Source organism: Pan troglodytes, chromosome 10 (genome assembly GCF_028858775.2).
Source record: "Pan troglodytes isolate AG18354 chromosome 10, NHGRI_mPanTro3-v2.0_pri, whole genome shotgun sequence".
NCBI classification, from domain to species: domain Eukaryota; kingdom Metazoa; phylum Chordata; class Mammalia; order Primates; family Hominidae; genus Pan; species Pan troglodytes.
The window spans coordinates 99,564,771-99,580,274 of NC_072408.2; the positions used below are offsets into that span (position 1 = coordinate 99,564,771).

The 15,504-nt window shown below is 40.8% G+C and overlaps 1 protein-coding gene across 1 annotated transcript in view; it reads left to right on the forward strand.

The window, feature by feature from the left end:
- Nucleotides 1-15,504, forward strand: part of PLEKHG7 (pleckstrin homology and RhoGEF domain containing G7) — a 69,002-nt gene that overhangs the window by 33,295 nt on the left and 20,203 nt on the right. Inside the window, exons 7-10 of the mRNA XM_054664599.2 lie at nt 723-866; nt 4,224-4,319; nt 4,863-4,964; nt 8,849-8,962. Of these exons, the coding sequence (XP_054520574.2) occupies nt 723-866; nt 4,224-4,319; nt 4,863-4,964; nt 8,849-8,962 (456 nt within the window). The remainder of the gene's footprint in view (nt 1-722; nt 867-4,223; nt 4,320-4,862; nt 4,965-8,848; nt 8,963-15,504) is intronic.

Sequence of the window (15,504 nt, forward strand, 5' to 3'; positions counted from 1 at the left end):
TTTTAAGCTGCCAGGTTACTGCCTTGTTTATAGTAAGAGCAAAATGCAAGAGAGGAACCCAGGGCTGAGCAGGGCCTGCTCTCCTCAAACACACTGAAAGCTGGGGAAAGTCGTTTTATCTTAAATAAGGTAAGAAATGTGAGAGCACTTCATAGGCCAGGAAGCCTCTACAAATGTTAAAAGTGGGTGGTACTACTCTTCGTCTCTCTGGGCCTGGATTTCCTCATTTGAAACGTTAAGTTGTTTTTGATAAGACAATTTCTAAAGGTCTCTTTGCGCTCTAAAGCTCTCACTTCATGCTTCTTCAGTAGTTAATTTCAACAAGTTTTGCCAACGGAACTTGGAATCAGACTTCCCAGTCCTGGGTTTAGGGTTCTTTGAGGTTTTTTTGTCAATAAACTGAAAAAGACTCATGATATTCTCAAGCATAATTCAAAACATCATCAATCTGAATTGATTTGAATCTTAAACTAGAAATAATGCACATTGTGCATTTCATGCTGCATATTAGGAGGAATTGGCATCCCGGAGCCCCACAGAGAGAAGCTGTGGCTTGGGTCACTTGGGGAGTCACTGTCAAGAGGGATGCCCAGGGCCTGAAGCAGGAAATCGTGATTTCGGGGGTTGCTTGGTCCTTTGGAACTGCAAGCCAAAGCAAATAGCCAACAGGTCAATCCACTGAGGTGGAAATGTTTTGTTCTCTCTTTTTCCCTCATGTACAGGATAAGACCTGGGATGAAGTCTTGGAAACACATCACAAACTCCCGACCGATCAATTAGACTTGAAAAAGCAGCAAGAGGCCGTGTGGGAACTTTTCACAAGTGAATGCACCTATTTTTTGGACCATTTATTAGTTCTTAAGATGGTAATGCCAGGCTTAATTTTTGTAGTAGATGGAAAATATTAATTTGTTTTTTTGGGCACTTGTTTTCCTCTTCTGAAAGAAATAAAGAAAAGAAAGAGAGAGAAAAGAAAGAAAGAGAAAGAGAGAGAAAGAAAGGAAGGAAGGAAAGGAAGGAAGACAAGAAAAGAAAAGATGGAGAGAAAGAGAAGAAGAGGGAGGGAAGGAAGGAGGGAGGAAGGGAGGGAGGAAGGAAGGGAGGGAGGGAGGGAGGAAGGAAGGAAGGGAGGGAGGGAGGAAGGAAGGAAGGAAGGAAGGTAGGAAGGAGGGGAAAGAGAGAGGGAACGGGAGGCCAGGTGAGGCTTTTTTCTCCCTCTTTCAGGGGATCGTGAAAATTTTTATTTGTCATTTATTTTTGTTTACCTATTACTCTACTGTCTCTTTATACTTTAACATTGGATGAGATCGTCTAAGTGAACTAGTCCAGTGTCCCATCCGATGTTGAATGAATCTCTTCTGCCTTGTCTCACCAGTTTGCACACTCCTGAGCCAGGGAGCTCACACCCTTCTCAGGCAGTCCATTGCATCTTTGCTCGGCTTCCTCTCTTGGAGCTCTTGCTCCCTCGTGAACAGTACCAGGTGAATGCTTTTTATCAGCTGCAGGGCCACCATTGCAGATATAGGGGGCTACCACCCACATGCAATTTAGTACTGTTGAATTACATGGTATATTCATGATGTCTTTTATGTAAATAGCACCCCTATGGTCGCAGCCATGCTCTGGTGAGGCTCAGAACACAGAAATTTTTCTAGAAGAACAATAGAGCAAGGAAGACAACCATAGAGCAGCTTCCTCCCAGGACCACAGGGGAGGATGGGCCACACAGCTCCCAAGGTTGCCTCTGCCCACCGCACTTTTGCATCCTGGTGACTGTCTTACACAGCCAAAAGGCACTGTGCTGGCAGACCTGAGTTCAAGCCCTGGCTCTGCGTCTGATTTGCCTTGTAACCTTAGGAAAGTCTAGTCCTTCATACCCTAAACCAGGGATTGACAAATCTTTTCTGCAGAGGTGCAGACAGTAAATATTTTGGGCTTTTCAGGCTATATAGTTTTTGTTGCAATCACTTAACTCTGCCATTGCAGTACAAAAGCAGCCTAAAGGAATGTGCATGACTGTCACCCAGAAAACATCATTTACAAAAACAGGTGGCAGGCCAGATTAAGCTCACAGGCTGCATACTTTGACAGTCCCTGTCCTAAGCTGTAAAAGAGAAATGACAATACCATCCCTGGCTATCTCATAAGACCATTATGATGATCAAATTAGTTTTCTTTGAAATCTATCAAGTGCTATACAAATGTCAGTTATTTTCTGTAAGTAATATTTTTTGTCAATCACAGTGCTAAATCCTTAACTTAGCAAAATGTGAACCGCAAAGACACTCTAGGAGAAAACAGAAATTTAGAGACAATATCAGTTAGGATGCTTACAAGAGCATGTAATAGAAAACTAGCTTAAATAATACAGGATTTTATTAGTCCATGTGACTGCAAAGTTCAGAGGTGGGAGAGAATTCAAGGCATGTTTGATCGAGGGGCTCAAAACAAAACAAAACAAAACAACATTTCTTCCCATCTCTCACCCTGCCTTCCATGGCATTAGCCACATCCTATGGCTGGCTTCTCTTGTAGTCACAGCCTGGTTGCTATCCTTGAGCTAATGGCCAGAGAGAGAGAGAGATCTTCTCAGCATTCATAGCAAAAGTCTTGAGATTTATTCTGATTGGACTGGCTTAGATCACGTGCCCACCCGTGAGCCAAATCCTCTAGCTCTGTAAGGAAGGAATGTGCCAATTGGCTTAAGGCAATCAAGGCCCACCCCTGGGAGTGAGATCAGCTTGCCGCATGGCACATGGGGAAGAGTAGACACTGAGGTGAAAACCACGCTGCTTTTAGGGAAGGGGAGTATTGCAGGGGGTGGTAACAATAAATGTTCACCGCAGAGAACGAAGCCCCTGAGTTATGCCACCTTCCTTGTCCTAAGAAACTGCACAAAACTTTCTATCCCACTGTAAGCTGTCCAAGCTTTTCAAACTGACATTTCCTGTTTAAGAAAAGGCCAATTTGAGCTCACTGTCAAATACCTCAGTGTATTTAAAGTATATATGTACCTTCCTTTTATGCAATCAATATGTTTTCCAAAAGTGCTTATGAATTAAAAATTTGTAACTCATATAATAAATATACTGGAGGACTCAGTATTTTTTTTAAATAGCAAAATTTCTGTAAAGCAAAGAATCTTATAGCAAAAGTAGTATTTCTTCCAAATTGTCCTAATCTATCTGTAGTAATGAGTTCTGTTTCTTACAATCATGTTTTAAATGCTTGGATATTGACAAATTTCCAGACAACCAATACTCCATGGATTTTAAAAGGTCTAAGTGGTTCTTGACAGGTGGCCTCTAGACCAGCAGCATCAGAATCCCCTGGTGACTTGTTGGAAATGCACGTTCTCAGACCCCATCACAGATGAGGGTGGGGGCCCAGCAAGCTCTGGTGTAACAAAGTTGCCAGGTGATTCTGATGCAAGTTCAAGAACCACTCATTACACTAATGAAATAATACAGGAATAGGAATTGGAGAAGGTTATCTATCTAAAGCCCAGTCTTTTAACCCCTAAAATTCTTGAAATAATTTGTCCTTTTGTCCCTTTGAATGCTTCCCGTCTTATGTATACAAAGTATTTCTTTTTCAATAAATTGATCTCTCTTCAGTTTATAGAATGAAGGGCAGGCTATCTGTAAGTGAGGATTGTCCTTTTTTTTGACTTGCTGTATAGTTCTCCGATTTGTGAAATCATCAAATTAAGTAAAAATAACATAAAAACTCCCTTAATGTTTTCATCCATGTTTAATGCCTCTAAACAAACGGAAACATTTTACCAGTTATCAGAGATTAACTCGTTAAATATCTACTTTTAATTCCCTGAAAGTAAAGTATATTTGGGTCTTTTGCAGAAGAAAGAGCATATGAGAATACACCATGAATATTGTTTTGCTCTCAAGTTAGTAGTGTTGGCAAGAAGAGAATCTTTGGGATTTCTTTGGCACTAGAAGTAGAGGAAGCCCATTTGGACAGATTATGTTCAATAGGAATGTTGTTAGAATTCACGTAAGCAACCACAACTTTCATACTGAAAAGCTCATTTCCAATATGTTCTTTGAAGCTTAAATGTGACCATTTGTCTTGAGTATAACATTTAAACCTTGAGAGTGCTGATTTCTCCATTGTTTTGTAAAGTTACACGCAGGAGGTTTATGTTTAAAGTTCTTGCAAAATTAAAAAACAGAAATTAATGTGCATATATTTTTATTTCAAAGATCTTTATGAATACACTAAAATATCTGCAAACTCGTGAATATCTCCTAGATGTGGATTTATGGAGACTTTTTGCAAACCTGGAGGAGTTAACTCAGGTGAGCCAAGTAGGAAGATTCATGTTTTAACATTCACTAGAGGACCATAAAAATTCATGCTTGGTCTGTTCTTATGGCTTGTATGCCATAATACATCTCCATATTCCATTCCCAGTCAGGACTTCAGGTTAATAAGAAAGAAGTTGAAATATCCATTGATGCCTTTCCCATAAATTGTAGATATTAGTTACCCTTTATTTGTCATTTTTCCATGGCTATTTTAAAAAGTAAACACATTCCTAAGATCTCCATCATCTTCATAAATGTTTATTTTCAAATGAATATCCTCTTCTCGCATACATTATAAATAAATAATATTTTTCCTCTTAAAAGGAAAGGAAGAGAGATAACAAGAATTTATTTATAAGAAATACTTATAAGAAAATATATATTGGAGAGTGGAGGAAATAAATCTTTGAATTTTGCTAGGAGATATATTTGAAATGGGAAACATCTGTAAGAATGATACTTGAAGTTCAACAAATGTTTATTCCTTAACCCTGGGTGTGTGCCTATTTTTGTTTTCTTTCTCTCTGTCCCTAGACAAGCCTTGGTTTTGTGAACAGTCTCTTTGGCATCATCAAGGACTATGTAGACGCTTCTGAGATTTCCTCATCACTGGATTTTATTTCCGTGCTCACAAAGGTAAACTCCTTCCGGGAGACCTCAGCTTCATGTAGTAAAATCACCCACCTCCCAGGACAGTTGTTTATACCCTACATTATTTTAATTCTCCCTGGGAAAGTTCTACCTCCACTCTCCTACAAAGGAACTGTCCCTTTCTCTGCCAATCAACATTTTCAAAAATAACTTGCAGATTCTGTTTTCCCATTGCCACATCTCCTGTGTGGGTTTTATTAACACAGAAATCTGCATGCATAGAAAAGCCATTTCCAAGTCTGTTTTTTAAGTGGCTTCAATTTAAAGCAACATTCACGGCAATAGTTTAGTGTCTGCTAATTACGTAATTCAGTTGTTTTAACGAAAGTACCAATTTCTCAGAAAGAAACAGAATAAACCTTCAAATCCATCAACACCCTTGATCATATTTCTGTGAGTGAAATGAGAAAAGAGGAAAACCTGTACCCCGGGTTTGATCAATGTTATTTATTTCTTGAGTAGACATTTGGACATCCTCCCCTACTTTTCTTACTTTGAGGTTTTTAATCTAATTTTAATCTAATTTCATTTAGCAAGATTTGAATTTTTACACTCCACTTTTTAAGAGAAAAAGATAGATTGAGATTTACTGAGAACCTCCCAAGTGCTATGTATGGAGCCAATACCCTGTATACAATAATATGAAAAATTAAACAAGCACCTTGCTTTTAAGAAATTGTAAGTCTTGTGGGGGAGAAATTAATCCAATAATGACACTAATGATTATATAATCAAAGTAAGATAAATGCTGGGGAAAAGGAGTAACATAAATATAATGAGTGTCCAACAAAGGAAACCTTGTAAATTGGGATGCATAGTAGGGGAGTCACAGGTAGGAAATGCTTCCTGGGGATATGACGCTTGAGAAGATACGTGAAGAAGGAAGAGTTTTAACAAGGCAAAAATAAGCTGGAAGATCCTTTAGTGAACACTGAAAATGGGCTTAAATAAGAAAATCTTTGGATATTTTTGTTTGTTTGTTGTTGTTGGTTTTTTTTTTTTTTTTAGACAGTCTCACTCTGTTGCCCAGGTTGGAGTGCAGTAGTGCGACTTCAGCTCACTGCAACCTCCACCTCCCAGGTTCAAGCAATTCTCATGCCTCAGCCTCCCAAGTAGCTGGGATTAAAAGCATGCACCACCACGCCAAGTTAATTTTTGTATTTTTAGTAGAGATGGGGTTTCACCGTGTTGGTCAGGCTGGTCTCGAATTCCCTCCCAAAGTGCTGGGATTAGAGGAGTGAGCCACCATACCTGGCCCAAATTTAGTTTTTAGTAAATATTCTGGAGAAATGTCAGCTTCTCATCAAAACATGTAAGTATACTTAGAGGCCACTAAAGAATGGGGTATTATTAGGCTCTTTACTAAGGGTCTATAATAAACCCACATATGAATGCCCCACGCTATGCTACAGATGTGCAATGATGGGTTATAAAAACTTCTCCTAAATGTAAAATGTTCTAATCAGCCAGGTGAGAGTCAGTTGTGCCACGGTAGCAAATGACCTCCAAATCTCTGTGGCTTGGTTCATGTCTCACCATGCTCTGCTTCCAAGTTGTCTTGACCCTGGGACCTCTGCTGATGAAATGGCCACTACCTGAAACATTACCATTTGGAGACCATGGCAAAGCACTCACTGGCTCTTTGAGTTTCTGCCCGAAACAACACATGGCATGTCTGCTCACATTTCATCAGTACATGGCCAAACTTACCTTCAGTGGAGCAGCTACATATCATCCTCCCCAAGAAGAGCAAAGAGATAAACAGGAAACAGTATACCTGTGCCTCACAAGAAGCTCACCAGCTGGAAGATAGGGACATCTTGTTATTCACATGTGAGCCATCCAATGAGATAGAAACTGAGGCTTAGAGAGGTTAGATAATTTGGCTAAGATCATACAGCCAATGGGTGATAGAACTGGATATCTAAGCCTGACCATTAATGACTCTATTTTTTTGGGAGGGTGGGGGTGGTGGGGGTGGACAGAGTCTTGCTCTGTCACCCAGTCTGGAGTGCGGTGGCACGATCTCAGCTCACGGCAACCTCTGCCTCCCAGGTTCAAGCAATTCTCCTGCCTCAGGCCCCCCGGGTAGCTGGGACCAGAGGTGTGCGCCACCATGCCCAGCTAATTTTTGTATTCTTAGTAGAAACGGGGTTTCATCATGTTGGCCAGGCTGCTCTCGAACTCCTGACCTCAGGTGATCCACCCGCCTCGATCTCCCAAAGTGCTGGGATTACAGGCGCGAGTCACCGTGCCCAGCTCCATTAATGACTCTTAATCTTGGCTTCTAACCAGTTACCTCCTAGTTCCAACATTTCTCAAGCATCTCAGTGCCCATGAGAAGACCCTCCCTTTACCTCCAAGTCCTTTTCAAGGCCCAGCTATCAACATTCCCCTCCAAAATAAACTCACATCATCTTTCAAATTACTTCTTGCTGAAGCCAAAACTTGACATTGCTCCCTATAGTGTTTTGTCTTCTAAGGTCCTATAACAAAATATTTTTCTAGGTTTCACCATCTCTGACTTTGTTACTGTCACTTCCGCTAGTGGTTTTTCAGGCTAGGTCTGCTTTCTCTACTCACGAACAAGTGTGTTTTCCTTCCCCAGTTTCACCACATTGGGATACTATTGGAAATTCCTTAATGCAGCCCATGAGTCATTATATTAATCAATAAACCTATCAATGGACACATAAGCTTAGCAACATGGTAGACACTATGGAATCCTGAAGAGAGTGCCTGCCAGTAACGAGCCAGAAGAATTGCTGAAGAGAAAAAGAATAACCATCATTCCCAAGAAAGACGCTTCATTGAGATGGTGGCATGTAGTTCAGTGTGCTCAGTTTACCCATTATATGTATGAATATATGTATATATAAATTAACAATTTGCCTTATTCTAAAAACAATTTTAGGTGGCTTACAAATGTGTAGTCATTATAGCAAGTTTAAGACATTAAATAAAAATAATGAAGAAAAGGGAAGACAAGCATTAGATTGAGTAAGATAAAGCGCATGCTACTAGATACAGTACGCTGAGTAGAGATGTCCCAAATTTCTTTTTTTTTTGGATATGGAGATGGCGTCTCACTCTGTCACTCAGGCTGGAGTGCAATGACGCGATCTCAGCTCACTGCAACTTCCACCTCCCGGGTTCAAGCAATTCTCCTGCCTCAGCCTCCCAGATAGCTAGGACTACAGGCACATGCTGCCATGCCCAGCTAATTTTTTGTATTTTTTATTAGAGATGGGGTTTCAACGTGTTGCACAGGCTAGTCTCGAACTCCTGAGCTCAGACAATCCGCCTGCCTCGCCTCTTAAAGTGCTAGGATTACAGGCGTGAGCCACTGCGCCCAGCCAAGATGTCCAAAATTTCTACATGTTTAGAAGCCAGCAAAATTAAATGCATGGAAATTTTTGAGACATATCAGATGAAAAGTTAAGTGTCCTTACTTTAATCACTTACTCTCAATACAAGCTTAACATTAACCAACAGGGTCACCCAAATCAAAGGCAGTATTTGTTACTGGGTGTCCTGGAGGGTGTGGCACCTGAAGAAAGCTTAAACAGAAGTAAAAGGGTGAATTAAATCAAGACAGCCTAAATAGAATTTTCTTTAAGTATAGGGAGAAAAAGACTATTTATTGAGGTGTCAACTGTTTATTATGAGAGTACGATATTCTGTTAAAAGAATGTTTATGTGGAGATTACCTGTGTATTTCCACGCAGTTGTAGCGCCTGCTTGATCATGGCGACTCCTCCACTTTTCCCTGTTCTAGTTAATGATAAAAGTGAGGAGAAACACTCTGTCAGGGCTCAATGCTCTCCTTAACTTGTGTTTTTCCTCCTTCTGCTCTTCCTTTCTTGCAGTATTTCCGAGGGAGTCTCTGTCAGAGCCACCAGACCTACTGCCTGAACTATTCAGCTGCTATCTTTTATCTTGAGAGCCTGAGGCAGAGAGATGACTTTGGAATTTATTTAAAAGTAAAGTATCATTTTCTTTTCTTTCGTATTTTTGCTGACGCTTTTTAGGTGTCACATGTACTGGGAATGATTATATCTAAATTAAATGGGAAAGAAGAAAACAAAATGATCAATAATATGTTTTAACTACAAATCTGCTTTCCTCATAAATACATTGTCCACTGCACACTTAGGAATATTAAATGGTGCACATCTGGAAAGATTATATTATCTAATATCCCTCCTGAAATGTTGGCTGGGGCTTAAAAATGTTTTCTTTGTTCATTATGCTATTTGCGGTAGAAATTGGTACATTGTAAGGAGAAAACTATAGTAAGAACCTGAGCTTTGTGACTTAGAAGTTTGGCTCTTGCAGGAGTTAGTTCCAGCATAGAAACTTGGGACATCATTTACACTATATTCTACATGAATGCTGCCCCCTTGATTAGAGTATAAAGCACAATGTCAATGTTGCCTCTGGAGCTGTGCCAATATGGCAGCTCTGGGTCCCACAGCATTAAAAGAACTTTCTGCCAGGGTCCTTCAGCATTTTCTAGTAGCCAAGCCTAAAACCTATCTCCCCTGACTTCTCTAATTCTGTTGGTCCCTGCTTTGATATTTCTTTAGTCTGAACTGAACCTTTTCAGTCCTGTGCCAGAGCCCTTTTGGATCATCCAGAGAAAATGGTCCAAGCCTTTCCAGAAAACCAGCTCTTCCCTGCAGCTGCGAGAAGCCTCTGCCAGAGCATGACCTCAGAGGCTTGGGAGGAAAGGCTCCCATGGTTCCCAATGACTCAGCTGTGAATCAGTGGGCTTCCGCCCCGGCCTTGATATGCCAGGAAGCCTGGGTGTGCCAAGGACGAGAAAAGGGGAATAATCTTAGGGAAGAGACTTGGCCATATTTTTGTAGCTTCAGCCCTTTATTGGTTTTTTTTGCTACTCAAACTGAAAACTGATAGCTCATTAGATTTCCAAATGCATGAATAATCATATTGCAAATGTTTCCCCTAGAAGCTGATGGATTACACTCTTAGCTAGGCCCCCAAACTGGGAGAATCCAGGTTCCTTTCTCTCCCTTCCAAGCTGGGAAAGAGATTAATTTAACAAGGTCCAACTATTGTTTTCAAATAACTTTGGAAAATCCTATACACGTATATTCAAAGCCAAATGATTTTTGACAAAGGCACCAAAAACATACATTGGAGAAACAACACTCTCTTGAGTAAATCGTGTTAGGAAAACTGAATATCTCGATGCAGAAGCATGAAAGTAGACCCCTATCTCTCACCATATGTAAAAATCAAATAAAAATGAATTAAAGATTTAAGTGTAAGGCCTGAAACTATAAAACTGGTAGAAGAAAACATAAAAGAAGCACTTGAGGACATTGGTCTACACAAATATTTTAGGGCTAAGACTTCAAAAGCATAGGCAACAAAAACAAAAATAGACAAATAGTACTATATTAAACTAAACGGCTCCTGCACAGCAGAAGAAACAACAGAGTAAAGAGGCAATCTGCAGAATGGGAGAAAATATTTGCAAACTATTTGACAGGGGACTAATACCTAGAATATACAAGGAACTTGAAGATCAAAAAAATAAATCCCATTACAAAGTGAGAAAAGAATCTGAGTTGACATTTCCCAAAATGAAACATACAAATGGCCAACAGGTATATGAAAAAAAAAAATCTCAACATCACTAATCGTCAAGGAAATGCAAATCAAAACCACAATGAGATATCATCTTACCCCAGTTAAAATGGCTGCTATTTAAAAAGATAAAATAAAATAACAGATGCTGGCAAGGATATAGAGAAAAGGGAACTTTTGTACGCTGTTGGCAGGTATGTAAATTAGTGCAGTTGTTATAGTAAACAAAATGGAGGTTTCTCAGAAAACTAAAAATAAAACTACCATTGATCCAGCAATCCCACCACTAGGTGTTTAGCCAAAAGAAAGAAATCAGTGTATCAAAGGGATGCCTGCTCTCCCATGCTTATTGCAGCACTATTTACAGTAGCCAAAATACAGAAATCAATCTAGTGTTCATCAACAGATAATTATAAAGAAAATGTAACATATATGTGCAGTGGAATATTATTCAGCCAGAAAAAAGAATGAAATCTTGTCATTTACAGATAAAACTAGAGGTCATTAAGTGAAATAAGCCAAGCACAGAAAGACAGATATTGCATGTTCTCACTCGTATGTGGGAGCTAAAAAAGTTAGTCTCATGGAGATAGAGAGTAGGATGATGGTTACCAGAGGCTGGGAAGAGGGGAGAAGGGGATGAAGAGTGGTCGGTTAATGGGTGCAAACATACAGTTATAGAAGGAATAAGTTCTAGTGCATGATAACCCACGAGGGTGACTATAGTTAACAATAATTTATTGTGTGTTTCAAAATAACTAGAAGATTTGAAATGTTCTCAACATAAAGAAATGATGTTAATAATTATGGTTATGGCTATCCTAAATACCCTGATTTGATCATTACACATTGTACACATGTATCAAAATATCATGTGTGCCCCATAAATATGTACAATTGTATATGAATAAAAATGTGTATGGCATCCAGGGATATTTTGGGAAAGGTAGTAGAGGATAAAGTGCTGTTATAACACATGATGCTTTTTTTTTTTTTTTGAGACAGAGTTTTGCTTTGTCACCCAGGTTGGAGTGCAGTGGCACAATCTTAGCTCGCTGCAACCTCCGTCTCCCAGGTTCAAGCGATTCTTCTGCCTCAGTCTCCAGAGTAGCTGGAACTACAGGTGCCTGCCACCGTGCCTGGCAAATTTTTTATATTTTCGGTAGAGACGGGGCTTCCCTATGTTGGCCAGGGTGGTCTTGAACTCCTAACCTCAAGTGATCCACCTGCCTCAGCCTCCCACAGTGCTGGGATTACAGACATGAGCCACCGCACCCAGCTCACATGATGCTTTTATAACGCATAATACTTCACCAGACACTTTCTCAAACATCTCTTAATTCGGAACACAAACCTGTAAAGTTGATTACATTGTTCCTTTGTGTCCCTGAGGCTCAGAGAGGTTAGATGACATTTGCAAGGCCACATAGCCAATAGGTGGCAAAGAAAGAACCATAGAAAGATTTTCAGGCAAAAAAATCCAGTGCTCTTCATATCAGAACTATTTCCAATTCCTTGGGGCTATGTCCCATCACCATGGAACTATTAGCCTCATGAAACAAAGGTGAGAGGTCAGGGAGAGACTCGCAGATACCCAAGGTGACTAGTGTTTGAGCCCTTGCTATGGCCTAGACACTGTGCTACATGCTGGTCATCCGTCATCTTCTTGTCTACACACTAACTCTGCAGAATTTGATATTGTTCCCGTTTTTCAGGAGTTTAGACAAATTAGGCAACATGCTGAAAGATATGGTTGTTCTAGGGCAGAGGTAGGATTGAATTCAGACCTGTCTGAACCCAATGTTGAATCTCCTACAATGTTCTGTTGTAAACAACGTGTGTGGAGAACGTAAACCTATGCCATGTTATGGGCTGCCTGAAATTGACCTATAAATGCAGTGGGATAAATTTACCCTCCACACAACATGAGGCTAAGTTTTATGAATGTATGTACTTTATCCTGGTGCACATTAATGGGATTAGAATTCTTCCTACTGTTTGTTTTTTCATTAATTTATTTATTTATGTATTTATTTATTTATTGAGACAGAGTCTGACTCTGTCACTCAGGCTAGAGTGCAGTGGTACAATCACAGCTCACTGCAACCTCAGACTCCTGGGCTCAGGTGACCCTCACACCTCAGCCTCCCACATAGCTGGGACTACAAACATGTGCCACCACGCCTGACTAATTTTCTAATTTTTATGGAGATGGGGTCTCGCTATGTTGCCCAGCTTGTCTCAAACTCCTAAGTTCAAGCAATCCTCCTGCTTACTATTTTAGAAACAAAACGATGCAGAGGAAGAAACTGGGAACTTCGTACCAAGTCTCTTCGTGTGGCACAACTAACAATGGCTAAGAACTCCTCTAGCTGCCATGGACTGAGTGTTTGAGATGTGCCAGGCTCTGTTCTAAGCACTTTGTGAGAATTATCTCATTAAAACCTCTCACCAACCTAATGAGGTAGTTACTCTTGTTATCGACATTTTACTGATAATTTTTAGAAAGGGTAAGTAAATTTCCTGAGGTTCCAAGAATTCTGGTTGCCCCATCCTAATGCTGCATCCCACTAAGACAAATTTATTAGGATATTTTATTTTATTTTTTATTTTATTTTATTTTATTTCATTTATTTTATTTTATTTTATTTATTTTATTTTATATTTTATTTTATTTTATATTTATTTTATTTTATTTTATGTTATTTTGGAACAGGGTATCACTCTGTCACCCAGGCTGGAATGCAGTGGCACCATGATGGCTCACTGCAGCCTCAACCTCCCATGCTCAAGCGACAGGACATATTTTCATCTGGGGCCCTTGAATCCTCTCACAGTTCCCCTAAGCATATTGGATACTTATTATAAAGCAAAAGTAGTCTCTATTGATCTAGACTTATCAATAAAAAGGCCTTTTATGTCCAATCTCTCTCAATGGAAGTGTTATTTGTCTTCCCTAACAGACCTGAAAAAATGAAGTCAATAGAGAGATGAAAGGAAAACTTACAGCTTTACTTTTATAATGTCAAGCCATTCTTTTTGTCTCTTCTGAAGTTTTCTGAAATACAAATGCTTCCAACATCCCTGCCTGGATCCTTCTCTAAATTATTTACCACGGATGCTTCTTGCCAATTGTTATCGGAGGAGTTTGGTGTTTTCCCTTTGACCCTGAATACCAGTGCACGCTGGCAGCCACAGCTGTTCCCCACAGCAGGGCAATTTGGGGCAGTGGCCTGGGGCAGTGAGTTTTTTGGGAGGGCAGGGGCCTAACTGCTGCTGAGAAATCAGTTACAAGAACTCCCAGCCACCCAAGAGGTCCAGGACCCGAAGGTAGCACTGGAATGCTGCTGCCCGTGAGTCAACATGGAAATCAGCCGCTAAAGCATAGCCCTGCTCCCCTCCACTCCCAGCCTTATCTTCATCTGTCGTGCTCACTTCTGTCTCCATCCCTGCCAACCTCAATGAGAACCACAGTCATTTGGAGGAGACCTTGGAGATCATCTAGCCAAGAGCCATCTAGCCACACTGGAGTCTGAGGTTGCAGTCAGCCATGATTGGACCACTGCACTTAGCCTGGGTGACAAAGTCAGACCCACCCTGTCTCAATAAATAAATAAATAAATAAAAATAAAACAGTTGGAAAAATTCTAATCCCATTAATATACATCAAGATAAAGTACATACATTCATAAAGCTTAGCCTCATGTGGTATGAAGGGTAAATTTATCCCACTGCATTTATAGGTCAATTTCAGGCAGCCCATAACACAACATAGGCTTAAGTTCTACAAGAATGTTGTTTACAACAGAGCATTGTAAGAGCTTGAACATCGGGTTCAGACAGGTCTGAATTCAAATCCTACCTCTGTCCTAGAACAACCATATCTTTCAGCACGTTGCCTAATTTGTCTAAGAAGAGAAATCGGAGGTCCAGAGAGAGAAGGTGGTCCTTGGAGCCTGGCTTCTGGAGCTCCATTCACCATGCACTGTGAGTTCACTCTCATGGCCAGCCACCTGTACATAGGGGAGAGGAGAAGATTGAATTGTAGACAGAGTCTTGCTCTGTTGCCCAGCCTGTAATGCAGTGGTGCTATCTTGGCTCACTGCAACCTCTGCCTACCGGGTTCAGGCAATTCTCCCACCTCAGCCTCCTGCGTAGCTGGGATTACAGGCGTGCGCCACCATGCCTGGCTAATTTTTTTTTTTTGTATTTTTGGTAGAAATGGAGTTTCACCATGTTGGCCAGGCTGGTCTCGAACTCCTGACCTCCAGTGATCCTCCCACCTCGGCCTCCCAAAGTGCTGGGATTACAGGCATGAGCCACCACACCTGGCCAAGAAGATTGAATTTGGCAGAATCCCCATGATGAAGAGCCCAGGATGTTTTCCAAAACATCCAGCTGAGCCAGGTACTATGGCTCACACCTGTAATCCCAGCACTTTGGGAGGTGCGCAGATTGCTGGAACCCAGGCGTTTGAGGCTAGCCTGGGCAACATAGTGATATCCAGTCTCTACAAAAAATTTAAAAATTAGCCAGGTGTGCTGGCCTGCACCTGTGGTGTCAGCTATGTGAGAGGCTGAGGTGGGAGGACCGCTTGAGCCCAGGAGGTCAAGGCTGCAGTGAGCCATGATCATACCACTGCACTTCAGCCTGGGTGACAGGGCAAGATCCTGTTCCCCATCCCCCTTAAAAAAAAATAAACAGCTGATAGTGTGGGAGGAGAGTGAGACCCCACCTCACCCCACCAAGGACATGGTCAAGCTATGAAAGACAAATGCAAATTGCTAGGCAAGAGGCTAGGAGATAAAAGGGGAGGGTTTGTTTAAGGGGGAAGAGAGAAAGAACTCTCTCTTTCCAAAGAAGAGAATAGAGCCAGCAAAATAGCAGGGGCTCGTGGGCTATGTATTTG